At 40.6% G+C, this 26,871-nt stretch overlaps 1 protein-coding gene and 1 long non-coding RNA gene across 3 annotated transcripts in view; both read right to left on the bottom strand.

The window, feature by feature from the left end:
• LOC309639314 overlaps positions 1 to 26,619 on the bottom strand; it is an 81,554-nt gene extending 54,935 nt beyond the window's left edge. For both annotated transcript variants that reach the window (XR_014251581.1, XR_014251582.1), the window contains exons 1-2: positions 26,545 to 26,619; positions 25,616 to 25,675 (exon numbers count right to left, since the gene is read on the bottom strand). This is a non-coding gene — a long non-coding RNA (uncharacterized lncRNA). The remainder of the gene's footprint in view (positions 1 to 25,615; positions 25,676 to 26,544) is intronic.
• On the bottom strand, positions 7,068 to 12,401 carry ZNF280B (zinc finger protein 280B). The gene has a single exon (XM_082416324.1). The coding sequence runs from the start codon at positions 12,394 to 12,396 to the stop codon at positions 10,762 to 10,764; it is 1,635 nt and encodes a 544-aa protein (XP_082272450.1). The 5' UTR covers positions 12,397 to 12,401; the 3' UTR covers positions 7,068 to 10,761.
• Positions 26,620 to 26,871: the final 252 nt, after the last annotated feature.

The raw sequence follows: 26,871 nt of genomic DNA, 5'->3' as shown, positions 1-26,871 counted from the left end.
GAGGTATCAGTATAAACTCTTCCAATAGACAGGTATGGAAATACCATATGTATAGTATAACTAAAATATTGAATACAATTTAAATTTTAAAGATTAAAAATGTATATTATTCTCCAAAGTTCTATCAGTCAAAGAAGATTGAAGAAAATTATAGGTGAGAGTTGAACTGTTATAAAAAGGAAAACTTTAAGAGCAAAAGAAATAAATGAATAATTCACAAACATTGCATATGTTTTCTCTACTCTCATTCTGCTATTTTGCCAAATTTTAAAGATGCCTCCTATTTATTTGCTTTCTTATCTCATTTCCTTTTGCTTTCAAGTTCTAGATCTCATTATCACATGAAGCCCCTATCTTTAAATATTTTAACCTCAAAGTAGTAGGGGAAAACTAATAATTGTTTAATCTAAAACCCTCATTTTACAAATATATGTCTTGGGCTCAAACTTTCATCCATCTATCCATCTGCCCATGCATCAATTCATTTACTCAACCATTTATTAAGGGCTAATCCTTATAAGGGCTAAACCAATGTATTAGGTTGGTCTGGGAGGGTGTAAATACAAAGACAAATAAGACAGGTTTCCTTCTGTCAAGAAGATCACCCTCAAAGATATTAGAAATAAATTATAAACTCATATGCTAATTACTATTACAGAGAATTAGCTAGGATCTTTGAAACTCAACTGATAAAGCAACTACCCTTTTTCTGGACAAATCAAGGAAGAGTTCACTTAGGTAAGACATGTACGCAGGGTCTTAGAAGAGGAGGGGTAAGTGAATGTCGAGAGAGTAAGGGAATCTCCAGCAGAGGGACTGTGTGATGGTCATAGAATGTATCTCTCCAAAAATTCCTATGTTGAACCCTAACCCCTAATGTGGTGGTATTTGGAGATGGGGCCTTCGGTAAATAATTAGGTTTAGATGAGGGTAGAATCCCTATGATGGGATTAGTGTCCTTATAAGAAGAGAAAGTGACTAGAGCAAGTGCTCTCTCTCGCTCCCTCTGCTGTGAGAGGATCCAGCCATGTGAGGCAGGCAGCCACCTATAAGCAAGGAAGAGTGCCCTCACCAAGAACCAAATCTGCTGGCACCTTGATCTTGGAATTCCTAACCACCAGAACTGTGAGAAATAAATGTCTGTTGTTTAAATCACTCATTCTATGGTAATCTGTTATAAGCAGCCCAAGTTAAGACAGAAATTGGTACCAAGAAGTGGGTGCTGCTCTAACAAAGACCTAAAAATGTGTAAGTGGCCTTGGAACTAGGTTATGAGTAGAGGCTGGAAGAGCTTTTAAATGCATGCTAGATGAAACAAATATTGACATGAAGGGACTGTTAAAAGTGATTTTAGTGAGGGCTCAGAAAAAAAAAAGAGCAGCTATAGAGGAGGCTTCCATCTTCTTAGAAAATACATAAATAACCATATACAGAATGTTGGTAGAAACATGACAGTAAAGGTCATTCTGATGAGGTCTCAGGGGGAAACGAGGAACATGTTAGTGGACAATGGAGAAAAGACAATCCTTGTTATCAAGTGACAAAGAACTTGGCTGAATTGTGTTTGTGTTCTAGTATTTTGTGGAAGATAAAACTTTCAAGTGATGAAATTGGATATTTAGCTGAGGAGATTTCCAAGCACAGTATTGAAGGTTTCTCCTGACTACTTAAAGTAAAATGAGAGAAAAGAGAAATAATTTTTTTTGTTTTGGCCACACCATGCGGCATGCGGGATCTTAGTTCCATGACCAGGGATCAAACCCGCACACCCTGCAGTGTCTTAACCACTGGACCACCAGGGAAGCCCTGAAAAGAGAAATAATTGAACAAAGAATTGTTAAGCAGAAAGGAACAAGAACTTAAAGATTTGGAGAATTCTCAGTCTATCTATGTTGCAGAAAATGAGAAAGCATACTCCAGAGAACACTAAGGGTGTGGCTGAGCAAACATTTGATAAAGTTGGTTATCACTGACTTAATCAGCCACCCCAGCAGGAACACTGAAGGGTACAGAGATGGGACAGAATGAAGGTGCAGAAAACTTGTAATAGAAATCAGTTATATTAAAAAGAGAGAGAAAAACACTAGAAATTATATAGAAGGCTAAAAAAGAACCTGAGAATGGTTGTTATAGTTTTTGATGTTTGAACAATGTGAATATATTATGTATTCCAAGTTTTAAAAATAATGTACTTACTTCCAAAAAAAAATCTCATCTCAGATTGACCAGTGTCAGCCACAATGGCAAAGTGGAGAGTGGGAAAGTAACAGCATGACCATTAACTCATTTTTATCTGCATTCCTTGTAGATTCCATGTCATATATATTTCTATGTTCCATTCTCCCTGTAGTAGCCTCAAGATGGCCTGCAAGGATTCCCCACCCTCTGGCATTCCTGCCCATATATGGTCAACTTCCATATTATATCAAGGTTGGTGTGTGTCACCGACAGTAAACAACAGAAGTGGTGGTATTTCACCTCTAAGGCGAGATTACAGCTTCTCCCATGCTCTCTCTTGGATTAGTCCCTCTGCCACAGCCAGCTGACATGTCATGAGGAGCACGTGACAAGGAACTGAGGCCTCCTGCCAACAGCCATGTAAATTTAGAAGTTGATCGTCCTATTCTGTTCAAGCTATTATAACAAAACACCACAGACTTGGTAGCTTGTAAACAACAGAAATTTATTGCTCTGGAGGTTGGAAGTCCAAGATCAGGGTGCCAGCATGGTCAGGTGAGGGCCTTCTCCCAGGTCACAGACTTCTTGTTGTATCCTTACATGGTGGAAGGAGCTAGGGAACTCTGTAGGAACTCTTTTATAAGAGCACTAATCCCTCTCATGAGGGCTCCCCCCTCACAACCTAATCACCTCTCAAAGCACCCACCTACTCAATACTATCACTTCTGGGAGATAGGATTTCAAAATGAATCTGGGGGGACAAAACACTCAGACCACAGCACTGATCCTCAGCCCCAGTCAAGCCTTCAGATGACTGGAGCTCCATCTTAACATCTTAATTGTGACCTTATGAAAGAAGCTGAGCCAGAACCACTCAACTAAGCTAATTCCAAATTCCTGACTCTTGGAAACCATAAGATAATAAATGTTTGTTGTTTTAAACTGATAAGTTTGGGGTAAAATTTTATACAGCAATAGGTTACTTACACTTGGAAGGGGAGCACTGCTGTAACAAATACCTAAAGTATGAGAGTGGCTTTGAAACTGGGCAGCGGACAAAAGCTGGAAGGACTTTGAGGAGAGTGTTAGTGCAAGCCTTAGTAAAAAAACAAAACAATAAAACAAAAACCAAACAAAAAACCCTGGACTTTGACAAGGCATGGGTTAAAAGGAAGTGAGGCACATGTTATTAGAAAACTGAGAAAGGGGGTACGTAGCAGCAGAAAGTTTAGTAACACTACACACGCAGTTCTATGACAAGTAGAAAATGTACCTACTGAGCTGAAAGGAGAAATTGTACCTAATTAACTGAGTCATCTAGCTAAGGAGATTTCCAGCCAAACGGCTGAAAGTGCTACCTGGTTTCTTCTTGCTGACTATAGTATAATATGAAGGGAAATAAAAAAGCTAAGGGAAAGACTATTAAACAAAAAAGGAGACAGAACTTGCTGATTTTGAAATGTTCCAGTCTTTTAAGATGGTAAAAGATGCTAAAATTAATGGCTACCAAGCAAAGATCATATCCAGGGCACTGAAGAAAGGTAGTCTAAATATAATATTGTACATCAACTGTACTTCAAATTTTTTAAATTTAAAAATTAAGGGCTTCCCTGGTGGTGCAGTGGTTGAGAATCTACCTGCCAATGCAGGGGACACGGGTTCGAGCCCTGGTCTGGGAAGATCCCACATGCCGCGGAGCAACTAGGTCCGTGAGCCACAACTACTGAGCCTGCGCGTCTGGAGCCTGTGCTCCGCAACAAGAGAGGCCGCGATAGCGAGAGGCCCACGCACCGCGATGAAGAGTGGCCCCCACTTGCCACAACTAGAGAAAGCCCTCGCACAGAAACAAAGACCCAACACAGCCAAAAATAAATAAATAAATCAAATAAATCAAATAAAATAAAAAAGAACCACCTTAACAACTAATGCTTCCATTAAAAAAAAAAAATTTTTTTAAAAAGGTGGCCTAAAGATGAGTGTGACTGTAAAATTCTTCTTTTTTTTTTTAAATTTATTTTATTTATTTGGCTTCTACTTGGCAGATGGAGAAACTGATGCTCAGAGAAGGGACTGACCTGCCCTGAGCTAGAGGCAGACTTGGAACCTGGGTATCCAGGCTCCCACTGGCTTCACTTCCCACTGCCCACATTTGGGTTGTTTTAGGTCTTCGTTGCTGCACGTGGGCTTTCTCTAGTTGTGGTGAGCGGGGGCTACTCTTCGTTGCGGTGCGCGGGCTTCTCATTGCGGTGGCTTCTCTTGTTGCAGAGCACGGGCTCTAGGTGCGTGGGCTTCAGTAGTTGTGGCATGTGGGCTTCAGTATTTGCGGCGCACGGGCTCTAGAGCGCAGGCTCAGTAGTTGTGGCGCATGGGCTTAGTTGCTCAGCAGCATGTGGGATCTTCCACGACCAGGGATTGAACCCATGTCTCCTGCATTGGCAGGAGGTTTCTTAACCACTGCGCCACCAGGGAAGCCCGAAAATAGCTTTTAACCAGAGGGAAGGGAGCCTGGCCTTCTTGGAGGAATGGAAAGAGAAGCAGATGGCTGGAACAGAGGTTCAAGGGAGAAGGTGGATTCTAAAATTCTTTGTTAAGCCTCAGAAAGATTGAAGGTGATGTTTCACAGCATCATTTTTTCAGGCCAAGGCCCTCCAAAGAGTTAGGGGTGTGACTCAGCAGTCATCTCAGTCACACAATAGGACTTCTACAAAGCTTAAGGGTGTTATCCCTCAGCTATCTCAGCAGAAAGCTAAGATAGAGTAGGCCTTATCTTGAAGAGATGTGTGGTTGTGGCTTTGGAGTGGAGTTCTTTGGCATGAACACCAATAAGATTAACAGGAGAAACACCAAGTTTTTAAGAGAATATATTTAAGAAATGCCTCTAGCTTGGACTGAAAGGACCAGAAATAGTACAAAATAGAGAGCTTTGGACTTCTGCCTTCTACAAGCAGGAACCAGGCTAGGCAAAGACTATTTCACTGTAACCATGTACTACCTACCTTTCATAAAATGGAAGTATGTCAGAGGGCAGAATCAAGAATCCAGAGATTGAAGCCCAGAAAGTTTCCAGGTCTTGAATCCTAGTCAATGAACTGCCAACATGTACCTGGTGGTATTTCAGAATTGCTACTGACTATTGACTCCCATCTCCCCTCCCCTTTTGGAACAGGTGTGTCTATGAAGGTTATCTATGCCATCCCACCACTGTATGTTGGCTGTGGAAGTGGACAGATTAACTCATCTCTTTTGTTCACAGGTCTTCAGATCTAGAGAAACTATACTTGAGATGCTGCACAACTGGACCTTGATCCATATCTGGACCTGATTTAGATGATAAGATTTTGGACTTCAAGTTAATGCTGTAATGGATAAAACTTTTGGAGGCTTTGGGGGGAAAATGCATTTTGCACATAGGAGGTATGTAAACAATTTGTGGCCAGGTGTGTACCCTGGTGGTTTTAAATTATGTCCACAAATTCTTTCCTTCAAGGGTGGGCTGGATTTAGTGGCTCACTTCTAATGAATAGAATATTGTAGAAATGACAGTGAAATGTCTGAGACTAGGTCATAAAAGGCATTGCAGCCTCCTTGCTCACTCTCTCTAGAAGCCAGCTTACTCATATCTTGAGAACACTCAGGTAGCCCAGTAGAGAGGCCCACATGAAATTATGGGGGCTTTCTCCCAACCGCCAGCAAGGAAACTGGAGTTTCAACAGCTACGTAAGTAAGCCATCTTGGGGGGAAATCCACCAGCCCGTCAAGCCTTCAGATGACTGCAACCTCATGAAACCCTGAGCCAGAACCACCCAGCTGAATTGCTCCTGGATTCCCAACTCTCAGAACCAGTGTGAGATAATATTTTTTAAGCTGTTAGTTCTGTGGTAATCTGTTATGCACCAATAGTTAATTAACACATTGCCAACTTTGGGCTATGTCTTCATCCAGTGGCTCTGCCCATTTAGTCCAATTTTAGCAAGAATCCTGCTGAGTTAGTTCAGGAAAAATCCCCCACCCTTTATCTGACCACCATTGATATCAGATCAAATTCCTCTCCCCTCACCTCAGTATCTCATCACCCTGGCCTGGCCTCAGCAATGATCCCATCAGTGGGTTTAGCTAGAATCCACCCTTACCCCTGATGCTTCCTCTCAGTAAGTTTCCATGCACTGACACCCACCCTGATCCTTGGCTATAAATCCCAACTTTGTCCTTGCTGGAGTCAGAGTTAAGCTCAATCTCTCTCCTCTATTACAAAACCCCATTGTAGTAGTCTTCCCTTGAATAAAGGTTTTCTTACCACCTTTAATAGGTGTTATGAATAATTTTTAACATTTCCAAGTTTTGTTACTAGGAATTACTCTCAAATGAATATTTTCATACCTTTACCTTTTATACTATATTCATTTAGGGGGAATAGATTTCTAGAATTAAAACATTTCACGTTTTTACCATACAAACAGAAAATATCTTTTTAAAAAATAACCCATGTAGTAATCTGAAAAGGATGTGTATATAGACATGTCAGTGTACATACACACATACCCTCAGAGCTCCAAGGAAAACTTAATTCTCAGTAAACTATAAATTAAGACTAAAACATTCAGCCTGCAAATTCTGAAATCTTTGGAATTAACTTACAAAAAAAGTACAGAGAATGAAAATTTTAATTAAAAAAAATATATATATATGCATCAAAATATTTGGGATTCAGACAAAACTGTTATTTAAATAAAGGTAGGTAAAGTCCTAATCCTTTATTAAATAAAAAAATACTCAATATCTTGTAATAACCTATAATGGAAAACTAAAAAAGGATATATATGCATAACTGAATCACTTTGATGCACACCTGAAACTAACGCAACATTGTAAATCAACTCTATTTTCATAAAAATTTTTAAAAAGAAAAAAAGAAAGCTTTTAAAATACAAGGTTATAAAAAAGAATAATCATAAAGAAAGTAGAAGGTATATAATGAATTGAGACAAAAATAGATTACAGGTAAAACTTGTTGGGATAATAAAGCAAGGGTTGCTTCTTGGAAAAAGTAAATCAGAAACATTGATAAAAACTGTGGCAAATCTAGTAAGGGGGAGAGGAAATTAATTCCAATACTAGAAATGAGAAATGAAATGAGATTCTGAGAGGATAATATTCAACCCCAAGTGGAATTATTTTTGTTTCACGAAAGGAAGGTTTCTAATAGAAAAGTTGTGAATCCAGCCAAGCAAAACCTTGGGTTAGTGAAAGAAAGGAAAGAAAGGAAGGGAAGGGAAGGGGAGGAGAGGGGAGGGAAGGAAGGAAGGAAGGAAAATGACTGTCTCAACGGATGTTGTAAACTATCCAATAAAACAATTCAATTTAAATTTTAAAGATAGAAATAGAAATTCATTAAGCCATATACTCATTACCTCTGATGGTAAAGCATTTCTAATTAAACCAAGAATAAGAAAGCCCATTTATACATCATTGTTTAGAAGTCCTGGCCAATGCAATAAGATTACAAATAAAACTAAAAATATGCCATGTTATTGGTGAAAAGACAACATAGTGAAAACACTTTTTTAAAAAAAACATTTTATTTCTATAATTGCTAATTTTACTTGCAATTTTTGGCAACATTAATAAAATAAATTTTATCTGAAATAACAAGCAAAATAGACAAGGAAATTCACAAAGGGCAATAACAAAATAGTAATCTTGACAGATATTCAATATATTTGTAAACAAAACAAAGTGACATTGCCTTAAAAAAATATAGAGGTATCAATAGAAAAACAGAGAAAGCTCTTGAAAGAACTCAACTCACTATTGTCTTCTATTTGCAGGCACAGAAACTGACTCAAGCAAACTCAATTCGAAGAGAGAAGCAAAGCCCTTGATAATTATCTCTTCCCAGCTTTTTGTGAAAATCTAGGAAATTTAGACTGGTAGGGAAGAAGAGTGTGGAGACTTAAAGTGCATTTAAGAGGAGGAAAAAAAGGGGGGTGGGTTGGAGATTTCACTGTGTGATTTTAACAACACTGGTGAAGCTCAATATACCAAAGGAAGTGTCAAACAATTAAGCGAGGTAGCAAGCCATGCAGGCCTAGGGGAAGAGCATTCCAAGAAGGAGAACAGCAGTTACAAAGTCTTTGGATCGGGAAGAAATGGAATTTGCTTGAGGAAAAGCAAGGTCAGTGTGTCAAAAATAGTGCACCAGTGGGGAAAATGGCAGAGTAAGTAGCACGACAGAGAATGGAAGAGAGGAGGTAGTCAGGGGCCATATCACTGGAACCTTAGTTGGCAATAAATAACAATTTGTACTCCTTAGGAGCATACTTTAGAGCAAACAACAGTAACAGGGTTGATAATACTAAGCAACCACAAACACAAAGAACTAAAACATTTCATATTTTTACCATAGAAACAGAATAAGGGAGATAAGTATGCAAAAGTCTGCACATCTATTTATATATAGAAGTTTCCACCTGAGACCAGAACACACACACACACACACACACACACACACTTTCTACACCTAAAGGGGTTCAAGCTGAAATTTTACCAAAGTGCTTTGGCCCAAGCAAACTAACTGGAAAGGCCTAGTAAAATATTCAAAGTGCAAATCAATCAATCAAGCATTGAGCAAATAAATATAACGGAATCTACACTCAGGAAATTATCTAAAATATGGACGATATACTCACAACAACTTTGTTATCTGTAGTCCTTCCTCCTCAAGTCTATGAGGGATGCTAACCCCTTGATGATTATACCTTTCCAGCATTTTGTGAAAGCTTAGAAAATTTAACTAGATTGAGGAGGGGGAAAAAGGAGTGGGGAGAGATAAAGTACCTTTAAAGAGGAGGAGAAAGCAACAGCAAAAGGGAGAGATTTCTCCTGGCACAAGTCTACAGCCAGGATCCCAGATTCCTTGAGTGGTGCACAGAGGCTGCTAGGTACCTGGGCTGGAGGTGGAGTGAGAAGGGATGGCACTAAAACATGCCTAGGGAGACTCAACTCCAGGAACCCACAGAGGCAACCAAGGCTGCTGATGTTCAGGAGCCAATACTTAGAGGGTACCCCAGTTCTGTGAAAGAGCCCTTGGAGATGGCAAGGAAAAAGGTTCCGGCAAGTATAATCACAGATTAGACAGTTGATAGATCAAATAAAGGATAATAACCCTATGACCTGATAATTACTGAAATAAATGAGACATTTCTGGCACATTGGAGTGTGTCAAGTAAGACCCAAACTCAGTATTAGTCTGATAAAATGGGAAATTATACACACAAAGAATTAACTGTTAACTGTAATACATTCATGTCCAAGGCAAGATACAAAATTGCAAACTTCACATGTTCAATTAGGGTAAGATACATGTAATTGGAAATGTGTTAGGAAAAGTCCTATAATGGGTTTAATCACTGTTAACTATTTTTATCCACTATTTCTACTTTTCTTGGACAACCCCATTCCAGCTTAAGGGTAAGAGAACTAAACTTAGCCCTATTCATAAACTGGACAGATTCCATGTGTTTGGCCCTTTTCAGTTAACCTATGGGTCCAATACAGATCAAACTATGGATGTCAGGGATTTTTTTCCTTGGGAACCTTAACTTGCTTTACTGCTGTGACTGAGAGAGATATGGCTAGTTCATTCTGACTAAAGGCCAGCCAGATGGGAGAGGTGAGAGAACAAATCAAATTCTCCTTTTGATCATTCAAAAGGAGGTCCCCTGGCACCAGGTCCCATTCTATTAATTATCTCTGCTTCCCCATCTGAAGCCAATGATACACAGTACCTGCTTGATGCCTGCAGGGGCCCCTCACCAAACATAGGCATTTTATTTTAATGGTTTGGCTTCCTTGGATGTCCTTGGGCTAGGTAAAGACAGTCTGAGACAGTGTTCCTTCTGCCTTGGCTCCAAGCCTGGAGTGAATGTGTGCCCCTTCCTCAACTGGGACAAGGAGCCACTGCTCTCCACTTACTGAATTCCCTGTTTCTGGTCCCCATTCACACCATAGGGTCTCCATCAACTTCTCCACACCAAGGCTTTCAGAGTCAGGTTATTTTAGATCAGCACAACAGAGGCACTTCTGAGAGTTCAGCAGCAAACGGGACCACACCATAACAAAGCCATTTCTATAGTTAGCCTAACTATAGCCTAACTATAGGCTATAGTTAATATTGAAATCTTCAAGGCATGGAAAAAGTTGAAAATAAAATTAAGTTGTTAAAAAATTCTACAGATTATATGTATAGCAGAGCTTTCAAACTTACAAATAACATGAAATACCAAAATAATAAATAGGTTTTCACTTTTCTCTCTCTCTTCCCCCCCCCCATTCACACACACACACACCTTTTATGTGTTAAGCCAGATAGTTATATGAAAATCAGGTAATATGTTTTAAAATAATATCTCAAAATTCAGATCAAACAATATTGTACTTCATGAATTTTTAGAAAAACCTCATAAATGATCCATTGGTTTCACTATATTTGATGCTATTGAATAATGCTATGATTTGGATTTTCTGTTTTTAGTGGGGTTTTTAACTTTGATTGAAGTATTTGCTTCAGATTTACTGAAAGTAGAATTAATGGGGTTTTTTTGAAATTCTACTTTTAGACCTGGGGGGTGAAGGTTCAGAATCAGATGTGTTCACAGTAATGGATGCTAATTCCACTGATCCTGGTTCAAGAGGTCCCAGTGACACTTGTATAACAACTTTTGTTTCAGGAGGCAATCCTTCTAGTTGCTTAGGCTTCTTAAACATTTGATGACACTGGGTCTTGTGCTCCATTTTCTCCTTGAAAGTTAAAAACTGTAGCCGGCATTTGGAACACTGGTGAACACTCTTTTCCCAGTGTCCTCTAAAATGACACATGTATGGTGTTGCAGTTTTGAAAATTTTGAGACAAAATGGGCAAAGCAAATTCTTAGTGTTTTCGTGGTATGTTCTGAAATGTGTTTCTACATCAGCAAAGGCTGACGACCTGTAATTGCAGACCTGGCACACATAGGGCATTTCACCAGGCTTATGATTGTCCTTCATGTGCTGTAAGAGAATCTGATCTGTTTCAAAAGACAACTCACAGATTTTACAGACTGCAGAGGGCTCCTGGAAAGTATGGACACTTTCAATGTGACATTGCAGCTGGAAGGGAGTGGGAAACTGGCGGTAGCAGTGCTGGCAGGTAGTATGGTTTTTCCAGCTGTCACCCCTCTGCTTTTCAAGTTCCAAATGGTGCTTCATGTGATTCATAAACTTGACATTTTTTAGAACTTTCAAGCAGCTGAGGCATTTAAAGGCTGTGTGAGTCTTCTGTTCTGGCTGCCCATCTCCTGTATGCTGTCCATAGTAAAAGTCACGAAGTAACACGATCAGATTTCCTTTCGTGGGATCAACAGTCTTGTTTTGACTTGCTAGACTTGAAAAGTCTGTTTTTGCCAGTCCATTTTCCCCAAAAGGACTTATAGGCTTGCAATGAACACTGTCCTTTGGAAAAGCTGTTGGACAAAGTTCTCTGTTCTGAACATGGCTTAATGAGGTATGAACACTGTCTGAGGGTGTGCTTTGCTGAGCTGTCATTGTATGAAAGATACCTGAAGGGGCCAGAGCTAAAGAGTGTCCCCCTATGATTTCATTATTGAGTTTAGGCCTTTTGGGATTTGTGCTATTTGTTTCAGAAGTGGAAAGTCGCTTTGTTACACGAGGACTTTTATTCATACCTCCTGTAGAAAGTGCTGCTCCTACTGGATGCTGCAATGAACTTGTGAAGGTAATCAAAGGAGGAGAACATAACTCTGAAGAGCTAATAGGCACGACTTGTGGTGAATTATTTTTATAATCAGGTTTAGACAAAGGCTCAATAATAATAGGACTATCTGTTGATCTTGATTCAGAGTCAGAAACTGGTAAGACAGTCATTGCTTCTGATGTAGGCATCACATGACTTACAGGCTGCAATTTGTGAGCATTATCTTTTCTGAAGTGACCAGACTGTTTTCTCCTTGAACACGAACCTGGGGTAACTCTGTTCAATATGTTTGAAACAACTGGTTTTGAATTTGAGGTCATCCCAACAAAGATCAGCTCAGCATCTTCATTTACATGTTCCACCCCAACAAAGATCAGTTCATCATCTTCATCGTCTACTTGTTTGGTTTCTTCTATGCTTTTCTGTGGTTCTGGCTCTTGTTCTTCACATAACATACATGGTGGTTCCATTTTCTAAATTTTTTTATTCTTGAAGGGTGTGGCCACAGGTCCCAGTGCTTCCTTTATATAAACTGCCACCTAAGTATAAACATACTACATATCAGTTAAGTACAGAAAAATACGTTATTTAATTCTCTCCAAAACGCTAGGATATTTATAAACATCCTTATTTCACAGATAAGGACACTGAGAGTCAAAGAGGATAAATGACAGCTTAAAAACCTATGATTACAAGTCTATACAACTCTAGAATCATAGCTTTGCCTTATGCTGATTTTGATCTCTTCTATTAAAAAAAGAAAAAAAACCCAAAACTCCAACAACTAATCACTAGGTGAAATCACATGTAAAGGATGAGTATTTTTACAAAAGCACCATTGTGCAGTGTTTAGAAACATGGGGTCTGGAGTCAAAGAAGATTAAGCTGGAATTCTAACCAGCTACATCTGTTTTGGAAAATTTATAACTTTTAAATGTGTTTCTGTATCTTAAAGGCAAAAATCCTTATTTCTTAGACTTAAAGTAACAGCTCTTTTTAAAAAGCATCAGGACTTCCCTGGTGGCGCAGTGGTTAAGAATCTGCTTGCCAACGCAGGGGACACGGGTTCAAGCCCTGGTCCGGAAAGATCCCACAGGCCGCGGAGCAACTAAGCCCGCAAGCTAAAACTACTGAGCCCACGTGTCACAACTATTGAAGCCCGTGTGCCTAGAGCCCATGCTCCGCAACAAGCTAAGTTACTGCATTGAGAAGGCTGCGCACCGCAACAAAGAGTAGCCCCCCCTCGACGCAACTAGAGAAAGCCGTGCAACAACAAAGACCCAACGTAGCCAAAAGTAAATAAATAAATAAATTTATTTGAAAAAAAGAAAAAGCATCAAATATTCAATGGCATCTTGTTTTGTAGCAGAATTGGAAGAAAATTTATATTAAATGCACCTATCTAAATTGATTCACACATACTGATTTCATATATGTTAATATAGAAAAGAAGTGTCAACTTCAAAGAATAGAGTAAGAGTACCTACATATGGTCAACAAATAGCATAATTCAATGTCAAGCGCTTAGCACAGGCTAGCAAATTGGGAATGAACTCTCTTGATAATCTCACCCCAACTCAACACTGATGTCTCCTAAACTTCTCCCTCTAATCCTGACTTCCCCACTAAACTTAAATCCAACAGTGCTTTGTCCCTCACTCCACTTGTCTCTTCACATAGTAGGCAAAGTAATGCTGTTCAAACAAATTAGACTGCATCACTGCTCAGCTCAAAACCTTCCAGTGCCTTTCTGGTTCACTCAGTAAAAGGCCAAGTCCTTCCAATGCTTATAAGACCACACTTCCAACCCTACATACTGTCCCCTGCAATTATCTCATACTCCTCTCCCCCACCCACTTCACTCTAACCACACTAACCTCCTTGCTATTTCTTGAACAAACTAAACACTTTACCTTACTTAGAGTGCTTATATTTGTTGTCCCTCTAATATGAATGCTCATCATCCAGATACCTACATGGCTGGCCCCTCACCACCTTCAGGGCTCTGTTCCAAGCCTTCTTCTCAGAGAGGTTCTCAAATACTCCAACCAACCTCTAATTCACATTCCCAATTTCTCTTCCCTTCTCTTCCACCTATAAGCCTTTATCACCACCTAATATATTATAAACATTATTTATCTTGATTATTTTCTATTGTCTATCCAGTAAAATGTAAACTCCAAAGGGCAGGAATTGTCTTTTGTTGACTGCTGGATCACCAGCACAAAGACCATTGCCTAGCATAGCATGGGAGCTCAACAAATACAAAATCTGTTAAATGAATTAATAAATAGTAACTCTCATCAATATGAACCTTTATTTGTAGAGCAGAGTGTGCTCCATTAATTCCATGTTTTCTATCAATTTACTCTGAGAACCTTGTCCGCATCAGAAATTCACATGTTGAAGCCCTAACCCCCAATGTGATGGTATTTGAAGATGGGGTCTTTGGGGGATAATTAGGTTTAGATAAGGTCATGAGGGCCCTCATGATTGGATTAGTGCCAAGAAGAGACATCACAGAGCTTGCTTCCTCTCTATCTCCCCCAACACCCCCCCAAATGTGAAGACACAGGAAGAAGGTGAAAGAGAGCCCTCAGTGGGGAACCAAATCATGCAGCACCTTGATCTTGGACTTTCCAGCCTTCAAAACTGTGGGAATAAATTCTGTTGTTTTTAAAAAATAAAAATAAACTGGGTTCCAATAACATTGCTGAACTTTCACCTAACTGATCTTAGTAGAATTTTTAGCTGTTGACCATACTGATTAACTTTTCATCCAACCAATCATCCGAGATGAAAAATTAATTAAGAGTGGAGAAAGAATGATACATAAAACAAATAAGTTAATGAATGCGTTCATTTAGGACAAGAGTAACAACAAACCATGGGAATTTTCTTATCACTTCTCCTCTAGTGTCCTTATTTTCTACAATTACCAGAATCTTGAGAATTTGGGGTAGGGAGGTTGGACATGCCAAGACCTGCTAGATCTAAGGGATGAGTCCTCAAAAATCACTTCATTTCCCCCACCAAGAAAGTTGCCAAGGGCTGTGGAAGGAGCCAATGAGAGGTTTCACTCCAAAAATAGCTGAGAGAACAGTGGGTGATGACCCACCTCCCAGGTTATTCCTCTGCATTTCAACAACAGCCCTTTAAACGGGTTTTGTTATAGCCACACACCAGATTTTTTCAGGCATCAGTCCCTCTTAAGTAACTTCCTAAGATTATGCCACTAGGACTCCTCTGGTACCTACCCTCACCATCTTCCCTTGCCCCTGACTCTTTTGACCCATTACTGCTCCTCCAGATTCTTGTCCCAACCCCATCACTCTCTCCCCACCAGAGCACTCAAGTCCCTTCTCCACCACTCCTTCTTCCCTCTACTCCATTAACCCCATACAGTTGCTGCCTTAGAATTCAACATCCATTAAACACAGACCCTTGGGGGAAATGGGAGTTTCACGGGATCCTTAAAACTGCCATAAACATTTGGATTCTATCCTAGGGCAACTGAGCAAAACAAAAGTAATTTTTTCATAAATATTTTTTAACAAATATTTTTTCACAAATAAGCTCAGGATGATAAAGGAACGCAAAAATAGAGTCTAATCTAGCCTGGGAGTCTAGGAGGAGAACAACTATTAAGCCAAGGTTGTTCATTGTCAAAAAACATGACTACTTCTATAGAATGGACTCAGAGAAAAAGTAAGGATTTACAGACCCTCACCACCATTTCCACTCTTCTTTTTTTATTTTATTTTTGAGGTTGCCCTGACGTAAACCCCCTTCCATCACCTGAGGGCTTCTCTCTTTTAAAAAATTTATTTATTTATGGCTGTGTTGGGTCTTCATTGCTGCGCACAGGCTTTCTCTAGTTGCCGTGAGCAGGGGCTACTCTTCCTTGCAGTGCACGTGCTTTTCATTGTGGTGCCTTCTCTTGTTGCGGAGCATGGGCTCTAGGCGTGCGGGCTTCAGTAGTTGTGGCACGCGGGCTCAGTAGTTGTGGCTCACGGGCTCTAGAGTGCAGGCTCAGTAGTTGTGGCGCACGGGCTTAGTTGCTCCGCGGCATGTGGGATCTTCCCGAACCAGGGTTCAAACCCATGTCCCCTGCATGGGCAGGTGGATTCTTAACCATTGTGCCACCAGGAAAGTCCCACCATTTCCACTATTGCTACCTCTCTGACCTCTCCTCTCTCTACTCTAACATTCATTCACTCCAGTCCAGCTACAGTGGCTTCCTTGCTGCTCCCTTCAAAGTCTCCACCTGAAATTCTTGTCTTCCAGATATCCCCATGGCTAACACTTCTATCTCCTTCAAGTCCATGTCCAAACCTACCTATTCCAAGAGACTTACTCTGACCACCTTATCTAAAATCACAACACTCCTACCTACCCAACATTCAATCCTATGACCCTACTCTTATTATATTTTTCCTAGTTTCATAACATCACCTTTTACTTCACAAGAGAATGTACATATTTATTATATTGACTATCTTTCTTCCTCCACTGAACTGTTAGTTCCTTCCACAGGAGAAATTGTTTTGTTTTTTAGTTTGTTTTTGTCTGTTTTGTTCACTGATTTCTCCCAAGGGCCAAGAGCAGTCCTGGCATACAATAAGCACTCAAATATTCATTAAAAGAAAATAATTATCTAGAAGGGGATAAAAATAATTCAACAGAAGAAGGTAGGGTGAGGGAAAAGGTAGGAAATGTTCAAACTTGGGATATAACCAATTTTCTTCAAGTCTGGGAGCCACTGAGGTGTACTGTTATACCAAATGTGAGAGCCCTGCAATCCTGGGATTCAGGAGGATGACTATGGCCAGATGTCATTATGGGGACCAACAGTTTGGGGAAGCCTTTTCTTAGAACAGTATGGTTAGAGTACTACATTTCACCCACGCAGGCAGGAGAGAAATTCAGCCACTTTCGCTTTTCCTTCCTTTCCTCCCAAGAGCAGCATCTTAGAAGAATCCACAAAGGAGATATGAGCAAGGTAGGAGTTCAACCTAAAAGTGGCCTGTTAGTTCTGAGGCAATTCCTTTCACTAAGACTAAGAATTTGGAGAGGGTTTGGAAGTATCAGGTGAGTGGAGAATGATTTAAAGAGAGGGGTTGTGGAGGACCACAAAAAAGACACCTTAAAAAAAAAATGACAATGTCAATTTGTTAAATGTTATGGTGATGTCAGAGGGAATGATGGAATAAGGAAACTACATAAAAGCAAAGAAAACACCAGCAAAAACTGTCAAAATCAAGCTTTCTAGATCCTGGAAATTAACCAAAGGCTTGCAAAAATCAGGATTTTTGTGGAAAACAGTTTGGTAAGTCCTCAAAAAGTTAAACACAGAATTATCATATGACCCCACAAGTCCATTTCTAGATATACACCCAAAAGAATTGAAAACGGGTACTCAAACAAGTATATCTAATGTACGTGCAAGTTTATAGCAGCACTATTCACAATAACCTCAAGGTGGAAATAACACAAATGCTCATCAATGGATGAATGATAAACCATATTCTATACATACAACAGACTATTATTCAACCATAAAAGGAATGAAGGCACCCCCATGTTCACTGAAGCACTGCAGGATTATTTACAACAGCCAAGATATAGAAACAACCTAAGTGACCATTGATGGATGAATGGGTAAAGAAAATGCAGCATATATATACAATGGAATATTATTCAGCCAGAGAAAAGAATGATATCTTTCCATTTGCAACAACATGAATGGACCCTGAGGGCATTACACTAAATGAAATCAGTCAGACAAAGAGAGACAAATACTGTATGATCTCACTTATATATGGAACCTAAGCAAAAACAAACAAACAAAAAACAAGCTCATAGAACAGACTGGTGGTTGCCAAAGGCAGGGGGTTGGGGAAGTGGGCAAAACTGGTGAAGGGGGTCAAAAGGTACAAACTTCCAGTTATATTGGGGATGTGATGTACAACATGGTGACTATAGTTAATAATACTGTATTGAATATTTGAGAGTCATCAAGAGAGTATATCTTAAAAGTTCTCATCACACACACACACACACAAAATTTTAACTATGTATGGTGATAGATGTTAACTATACTCATTGTAGGGATTTCACAATATAAACAAATATTAAATCATTCTGTTGTACACCTGAAACTAGTATAATGTTATATGTCAATTATACCTCAATAAAAATATTTTAATTTAATTTTAAGTAAAAAAAAAAAGAAATATTAATACATGCTACAACCTGGATAAACCCTGGAAACAAGCAAAATGAAAGAAGAAAGACATAAAAGATCACATACTGTATGATTTCATCTATAGGAAATATCCAGAATAGATAAATCCATAGAATCTAAACACAGACTGGTGGTTGCCAGCATATGGGGGAGGGGAAATGGAGAGAAATTGCTTACTGGATAAAGAGTTTTACCTTGAAATAATGGAGATGTTTTGGAACTAGACAGAGGCAGCAGATGTCCAACATCATGAATACTCTAAATACCACTGAATTGTTCACTTCAAAATCACTGATCTTATGTAAATTTCACCTCAATATATTATTTTTTAAAATAAAGAGGGGATATTACTACCAACCACACAGAAATTTAATCAAAAAACAAGGGAATACTACGAACAATTCTATTCCAACAAATTAGATGACCTAGATGAAATGGACAAATTCTAGAAAGACAAAAACTACCACACTGACTCAGTAAAAAAAAAAAATCAATATGAACAGATCTAAAACAAGCAAACACATTGAATTAGTAATCAGAAAATTTTCCAAAAGAGAAACCTAAGATCAGATGACTACCCTGGTTAATTCTATCAAAGTGATTACAGAAAAATTAACACCAGTCCTTTATCAACTCTTTCAGAAACTAAAAGAGGAGAGAAAACTTTCCAGCTCATTCTGTGAGGCCAGTATTACTCTGATACCAAAATCAGACAAAGACATCACACACACACACAACCAATATCCCTTATGAATACAGAAGAGTCCTCAACAAAATACTAGCAAACAAAATCTAACCACAAGTAAAAAAGATTATATACAATGACCACATGGGATTTATGGAGGTATGCAAAGTTGGTTTATTATAGGAAAATCAATCAACATTATACCATTTTAATAGAATAAAGGACAAAAAAAGACACCTGCCTGCAGAAAAAGCATTTGACTAAATCTAGCACCTTTTCATGATGAAAAACAAACAAATAAACAAACAAAAACCCTCAACAATTAGGAACATAAGGGAACTTTCTCAATCAAAGGGTACCTGTAAAACACCCACAGCTAGCATCATACTTAGTCGTGAAAGACTGAAAGCTTTCCCTCTAAGACTGGGAACAAGACAAGGATGTCTACTACCGCACTTTGACTCAATATTATACTGGAAGTTCTATAACCAGGACAATCAGGCAAGAAAAAGGAGTTTAAAAAAAAAAAAAAGGGCTTCCCTGGTGGCACAGTGGTTGAGAATCTGCCTGCCAATGCAGGGGACATGGGTTCGAGCCCTGGTCTGGGAAGATCCCACATGCCGCGGAGCAACTAGGCCCGTGAGCCACAATTACTGAGCCTGCGTGTCTGGAGCCTGTGCTCCGCAACAAGAGAGGCTGCGATAATGAGGCCCGTGCGCCGCGATGAAGAGTGGCCCCCACTTGCCGCAACTAAAGAAAGCCCTCGCCCAGAAACGAAGACCCAACACAGCCATAAATAAATAAATAAATAAACCCAAAGTTTAAAAAAAAAAAGATGTAACACTCAAGATTTCAGCTTTAAAAAAAAACAAAGAAGTAGCAGCATTCAGAATGGAAAAGGAAAAAGTAAAACTATATTGGAGATGACATGATTTTGTATATACAAAATCCTGAGGAATCCACAAAACAAGTATTAGAATTAAAAGGTTGCAGAATACAAGATCAATATAAAAAAATCAATTATGTTTCTATACAGTAGCAATAAATGTTCTGAAAATGAAAGTAAATAAACACTTCCATTTACACTGTTACAAAGAATACTTATCAGAAAGAGAAAGACAAATATCATTATGATATCACTTATATGTGGAATCTAAAATAAGACACAATTGAACTTATCTATGAAACAGAAACAGACTCACAGACACAGAGAACAGACTTGTGGTTGCCAAGGATTGTGGGGAGGGATGGATTGGGAGTTTGGGATTAGCAGATGCAAACTATTACATATAGAACGGATAAACAACAAGATCCTACTGTATAGCACAGGGAACTATATTCAATATCTTGTGATAAACCATAATGGAAAAGAATCTGAAAAAGAATGTATATGTACAACTGAATCACTCTGCTGTACAGCAGAAACTAACACAACACTGTAGATCAACTATACTTCAATAAAATAAATTTTTGAAAAAAGAATACTTAGGAATAAATTTAATAGAAATGCAGCGCTTTTTTATTCTGAAAACACTGAATTATACTAAATACATTGTTGAAGCAATTAAAGACCTAAATAAATGTAAAGACATCCCACATTCATGGATCAGAAGATTTAATATTGTTAAAATGGCAAGACTCCCACAACTGATCTATCAAAATCTTGGCTAGCCTTCTCACAGAATTGAAACTCATATGGAAATTCAAGGAACTCAGAATAACCAAAACAATCTTGAAAAAGAAAAAACTGAAAGATTCAGACTTTCTGATTTCAAAACTTACTACAAAGCTATAGTAATCAAGAAATGTGGCACTGGCATAAGGATAGAAACAGATCAACAGAATAGATCAATGGAATAGAATTCAGAGTCCAGAGAAAAACCCATGCATTAATGGTGAACTGATTTTCAGTAAGATTACCAAAATAATCAGTGGGGAACAGATAAATCTTTTCAACAAATGTTGATGGAACAACTGGACATCCATATGTGAAAGAATGAATGAAGTTGGGCCCCCGCTCACACCATATATATAAAAAGTAACTCAAAATGGATTGTGAAACTAAAAGTAGAGCTAAAACTAAAAAAACTCTTTAAAGAAAATTGGAGTAAATGGTTTCTTAGAGAAGACACCGAAAGAATAAATGACAAAGGAAAAAATAACAGGACTTCATCAAATTGACAACTTTTGGACTTCAAAGGACACCGTCATGAAAGTAAAAAGATAACCCACAGAATGGGAGAAAAATATCTGTAAATCATATATGTGACTAGGAACACATATATATGTGATACATATACATTGATATGTTATAAGGGACACATATAGATACTAACATATGTGATAAAAGAATATATAAAGATCTTTTATAACAGAAGAATAAAAAAACAACTCAATTAAAAAATTGCCAGAGGACCTGAATAGATATTTCTCCAAAGATGATATAAAATGGCTAGCAAGTATATGAAAAGATGCTCAACATACTAATCATCAGAGAAATGTGAATGTAAACCACAGTGAAAGATCACCTAACACCCATCAGGATGGCTACTATAAGGAAGGAAGGAAGGAAGGAAGGAAGGGAGGGAGGGAGGGAGGGAGGGAGGGAAGGAAGGCAGGAGAAAGGAAGGGGAGGGGAGGGAAACTGTTGGCAAGCATGTACAGAAACTGTATCCTTGTGTGCTATGGATGGATTGTAAATAGTGCAAATGCTGTGGAAAACAGTATAAAGGCTCCTCAAAAAGTTAAAAATATAACTACCATATGATCCAGCAATTCCACTTTTGGATATAGATCCAAAAGAAATGAAAGTGGGGTCTCTAAGAGATATTTGCACATCCATGCTCACAGCAGCACTATTCACAATAACTAAGAGGTGGAAGCAACCTAAATGTCCATCAGCTGATGAATGAATTTTTAAAATGTGATATATACATACAACGGAACATTATTTATCCATAAAAAAGAAATTCTGCCACATGCTACAATATGCATGATCCTTGAAGACATCATACATCATGCTAAATGAAATAAGCCAGTCATAAAAACAAATACTGTATGCTTCCACTTATGTGAAGTATCCAAAGTAGTCAAAGCAATAGAAAAGAAACAAAGTACAATGGTGGATACTATGGTCTAGCAGGAGAGGGAAAAGTTTGTTGTTTAATGGGATGGGTAGTTTCAATTTTACAAGATGAAAAGATCTAGAGATCTGTTTCAAAACAATGTAAATGGGGAATTCCCTGGCGGTCCAGTTGTTAGGCGCTTCCACTGCAGGGAGCCTGGGTTCGATCCCTGGTTGGGAACTATCCTGCAAGCCGTGCAGCGTGGCAAGAACAAGAAAACAAAAAAGAAAAAAAAATGTGAATATACTTAACACTTAAAAATGGTTAAGATGGGGCTTCCCTGGTGGCGCAGTGGTTAAGAATCTGCCTGCCAATGCAGAAAACACGGGTTCGAGCCCTGATCCGGGAAGATCCCACATGCCGTGGAGCAACTAAGCCCGTGCGCCACAATTACTAAGCCTGCGCTGTGGAGCCCGTGTGCCACAACTACTGAAGCCCGCGTGCCTAGAGCCTGTGCTCCGCAACAAGAGAAGCCACCGCAATGAGAAGCCCACACACCACAACAAAGAGTAGCCCCATTCGCCGCAACTAGAGAAAGCACATGCCCAGCAACAAAGACCCAACGCAGCCAAAAATTAAATAAAATAAATAAATTTTTAAAAAATGGTTAAGATGGTAAAATTTGTTATATGTTTTTTACAACAATAAAAAAAATTTTTTTAAACAGGCAAAGGATTCAAAGAGACATTTCACCAAAGAAGATGCTATACAAATGGCCAATAAGCACAGGAAATACTGCTTAACATGATTAGGAAAATGTAAATCAATCACAATGAGATACTCCTTCACACCCACTAGTTTGGCTATAATCAAAAAGAGAAACAATAACAAGTGCTGCAGAGGATGTGGAGAAATTGGAATCCTCATATATTGCTGGTGCAATTGCTATAAAGTGGTACAACCACTTTGGAAAACAGTTTGGCAATACCTCAAAAATTAAATATAGAGTTACCATATGATCCAGCAACTTCACTCTTAGGTATATACCCATAAAAATTGAAAACGTTAAGTCCACGCAAAAACAATGTTAACAGCAGCATTCCTCACAATAGCCACAAAGAGCACACAATCCAAATGTCCATTAACTGATGAATGGATAAACAAAGCTGTGGTATATGCTTACAACGGAATACTATTCAGCCATAAAAACAAACAAAGCACTGCTGTATATCTATGACATGGATGAACCTGAAAACATGTTAACTGAATAAAGCCAGACACCAAAGGTCACATATTGTATGTGAGAGAATTGTATGTAGAGGAGAATCAGGAAAGAGAAGCATCCTGTAATCTAAATGAAAAATTATTTTCAGGGAGGAGGAAATGAACTACTTTGATAAATGCTGCCAATAAATCAAATAAAATAAAAACTAAAAATTGACCATTGAGTTAAACACTGTGGAATTCATTAGTGACCTTGACAAGAGTGGATTTAAAGGAAAACAAGAGACTTGGAGATAACAAATATGGCCAACTCTGTAGAAGTTTTCCTATAACTAGCAAATATGAAATAAAACAAGCAGAAGGGGGATGTGCCATCAAAAGACGGATTTTTTAATGCGAGATGACATAATAATCAGCCTGTTTGCTGATGGGAACCATCCAGAGAAACAGAAAACTTAATCCGAAGAAGAGACTTGCTAGAATATCCTTGAACAAACAAGAATTGATTGGATCTAGTACACAAGAAGTGTACACAAGCCAAAGAATTCACTCATAGTAACAGACCTGAGACCATATGAAGAAAGGCTGGCATGGTGGATTAATGGGTATGGTAGCCAGCCCCCAAGATGGCCCCAAATGAATCCCACCTCCTGGTATTCTCAATCCTGTGTAGCTCTCCCTCACACTCTCACAGGGTTGATCTGTGAGACTAAGCAAAGACAGAAGTGAAGGTGTGTAACTTCTGAAAAAGACTCTGCACTTCATCTTGGGTGCAAATTCTTTCCTGAATCACTCGCTCTGGGGGAAGCCAGCAGCCATGACATGAGCAGCCCCATGGAGAGGCCCAGAGAGTGAGGAACTGAGGCCCCTTGCTAACAGCCAAGTGACTGAAGTTAGATTCAACAAAAGTCAAGGAGAGACCCTGAGGCAAAACCACCCAGCTAAGCCACTCCTGGATTCTAGACCAGTGAGATAATATGTTTTTTCAGGCTATTAAGTTGTGAGATAATGTGTACAACACAGACATTTCAAGTTACCATATCATTCATATGTCATACTTGCAACTCTGAACTGTCATACACAGAATAGCTCTCCTATAAATACAGCAAAATTTAAAAAACAAGCAAACGAAAAAAACAAAACGGTAATTCCCTGGCAGTCCAGTGGTTAGGACTTAGCACTCTGACTGCTGGCGCCCCAGGTTCAATCCCTGGCTGGGGAACTAAAATCCCATAAGCCACGTGGCGCAGCCAAAACAAAACAAAACACGGCAAAATTGACATGCCATGAAGCATGTATAGTCAAATCAAACTTGTATAGTCAAGCCAAGGACTCAAAGTTGTACCAGCGATAGATAAGTAACTATACAAGGGAGCTGTATGCACAGTTTGCTGGGCATAAAGCTACCTATAGTCTTGTTTACTGGCATGAAGTGAACTCAGATACCCCGCCCATCCAGTCACATTCAATTACTTCATGAAATAAAACCCTTAAGGAAAAGGGTACAGAAATGAACAAACTAATCCCATGGAATCATGTTAAATCACAACACATTTACTCTGAATGAACCACTTTATTTATTTATTTATTTGGCCGTGCCACGTGGCTAGTGGGATCCCAGTTCCTCGACCAGGGACTGAACCCGGGCTACTGCAGTGAAAGCCCAGAATCCTAACCCGGAGGCCACCAGGGGACTCCCATCACTTTATTATTTTAATACATTAGCTGAAACCTTAGGCCACGTGCATCAGCCCATGTTAGCCTCACTGCATGGTAGAAGTCAGCTTAAAAATCCATGGTGCTCTTACTTTTTTCCCTTTCATAACAGCAGGTGAAAGCCGGCTCCCAGCCCCCTGCCCCTTTTTAAGGCCGCAACTTAAGAGGGCTCCAGAATGAGCTGAACCAGCCCTGAAGTCATCACACACATTCTGGGTCGGCTCCCACCCACGCAGGAGAACGTTCTCTGGGCAGCAACGTGTTAGCCCGGGAGAGAACAGGAAAAACGCTGAGGGTAAAAAAGATACCACTCTGGGGGCTTCTCTGGTGGCGCAGTGGTTAAGAATCCGCCTGCCAATTCAGGAGACACGGGTTCGAGCCCTGGTCCAGGAAGATCCCACATGCCACGGAGCAACTAAGCCCATGCGCCACAGCTACTGAGTCTGTGCTCTAGAGCCTGAGAACCACAGCTATTGAGCCCGTGTGCTGCAACTACTGAAGCCCGTGCGCCCTAGAGCCCGTGCTCCACAACAAGAGAAGCCACCGTAATGAGAAGCCCGCGCACCACAACGAAGAGAAGCCCCCGCTCGCCACAACGAGAGAAAGCCCATGTGCAGCAACAAAGACCCAACACAGCCATAGATAGATAGATAGATAGATAGATAGATAGATAGATAGATAGATAGATAGATAGATAGATAGATAGATAGATACCACTCCGGTCCTCATTAGAAAGACGTCTGTCACCTTACCTCAGGCGCGCACTGAAAACCTGGGGGCTTGAGATTTTCCAGGCAGGAGCAGGTCGCATCCTAGAGACCAGCAGAGAGAAGGGTCAGGGTGAGTCACGTGTTACGGGAACATTCTATCCCCAGGCCCTAGCTGGTCCTGCCCTGAGCATGTTTACCAGGCGTCTCACACTCAACCAGAGAACAGAATCTCGAACAAGCCTCTTCCTCCAACCTCCCCTCTCTCAGTAAAAAACACCTCATCTGCCACCTGCCCAAACCAAAAGCCTGGACCTCGGGCGCCCAGGGGGGCTCCCACAGGGGGCGGGGGCGGGCCGAGGCCCAGTCAACAAGAAAATAGCCCAGGCGCAGCGGCAGGGGAGAAGCCACTAGATCGATTTGTTTTTTGTTTTTTTAGTTGCGCCCTCCTGACAGCGCCTGGGCCCACGGATCTCCAGAACCCCGCCGGGCCCGGGTCACAGAACTGCCCTGACATTGTTTTGTGTTGTAATGTATTAGGACACCTCGGCGGGGCCGGAGGCCTGACAGGCCCTTCCCCGGAGGCCGGCTCGGCCCACCCCTGGGGGAGGGAGGCTGACGGAGAGCGGCGCCCGCCCAGATTGGGGAAGGGAGAGGGTGAAAGGGATCTCAGGGCCTGGGCCTCACCCTCCCTCCTGAGGGCCCGCGGCCCCACACAGGCCGCCGGAGCCGTGCCAGGCCCGCCGCTCGTGAGGACCCGAGAAACCCTCCCCTCGGCCCTCAGGGACCGCTCCGGCAGCGCCACGGTCCCCGTCAGCGGCGGAGCCAGAACGGCCGGCAGCTCACCGGCCCTGAGGCGCTCCCCGGCCCTGAGGCGCTCCCGGGGCGAAGCCTGAGGCGACTACGCCTCCTCAGGCCCCCGGCGCCGCAGACGCCGCCACCGCCCGCGCCCCCGCTGGCGCGCCCGCTGTCACCTGTGATTGGCTGCCAGGTGCCGGCGCGAGGTCGGGCGCTGCGGTCTGATTGGCAGCGAGGCCGGGTGGGCGCATGCGCGCTCTCTAGCGCCCCCCCGGTGGCAACCGCTGGGGGCGGGGTCAGGCTGAACCTGTGTCTCCAAGGTCTTGGGCTGTCAAGACACCAGAATTCGCCCGGGCTCAGGGTAAAGAGCGGGCTCCCAGTGCATCAGGGTAGTCCAGCTCTTGCAATCCTCAGGTGTGATCCCTCTCCCATAAAAGCACTATCTGCCTGCCCCTTGCTTAAGGAACTTGACCACGCAACTGGGTGTTGAAGCCCATACTCTT

Source organism: Balaenoptera physalus (assembly GCF_965194825.1).
Source record: "Balaenoptera physalus genome assembly, chromosome: 12".
In the NCBI taxonomy this organism is placed as follows: domain Eukaryota; kingdom Metazoa; phylum Chordata; class Mammalia; order Artiodactyla; family Balaenopteridae; genus Balaenoptera; species Balaenoptera physalus.
This window is presented reverse-complemented; position numbering and strand designations above follow the sequence as displayed.

What these genes read in the sequence shown, in the direction of transcription:
- ZNF280B (XM_082416324.1), bottom strand. Translation starts at nt 12,396, where the DNA reads ATGGAACCACCATGTATGTTATGTGAAGAACAAGAGCCAGAACCACAG.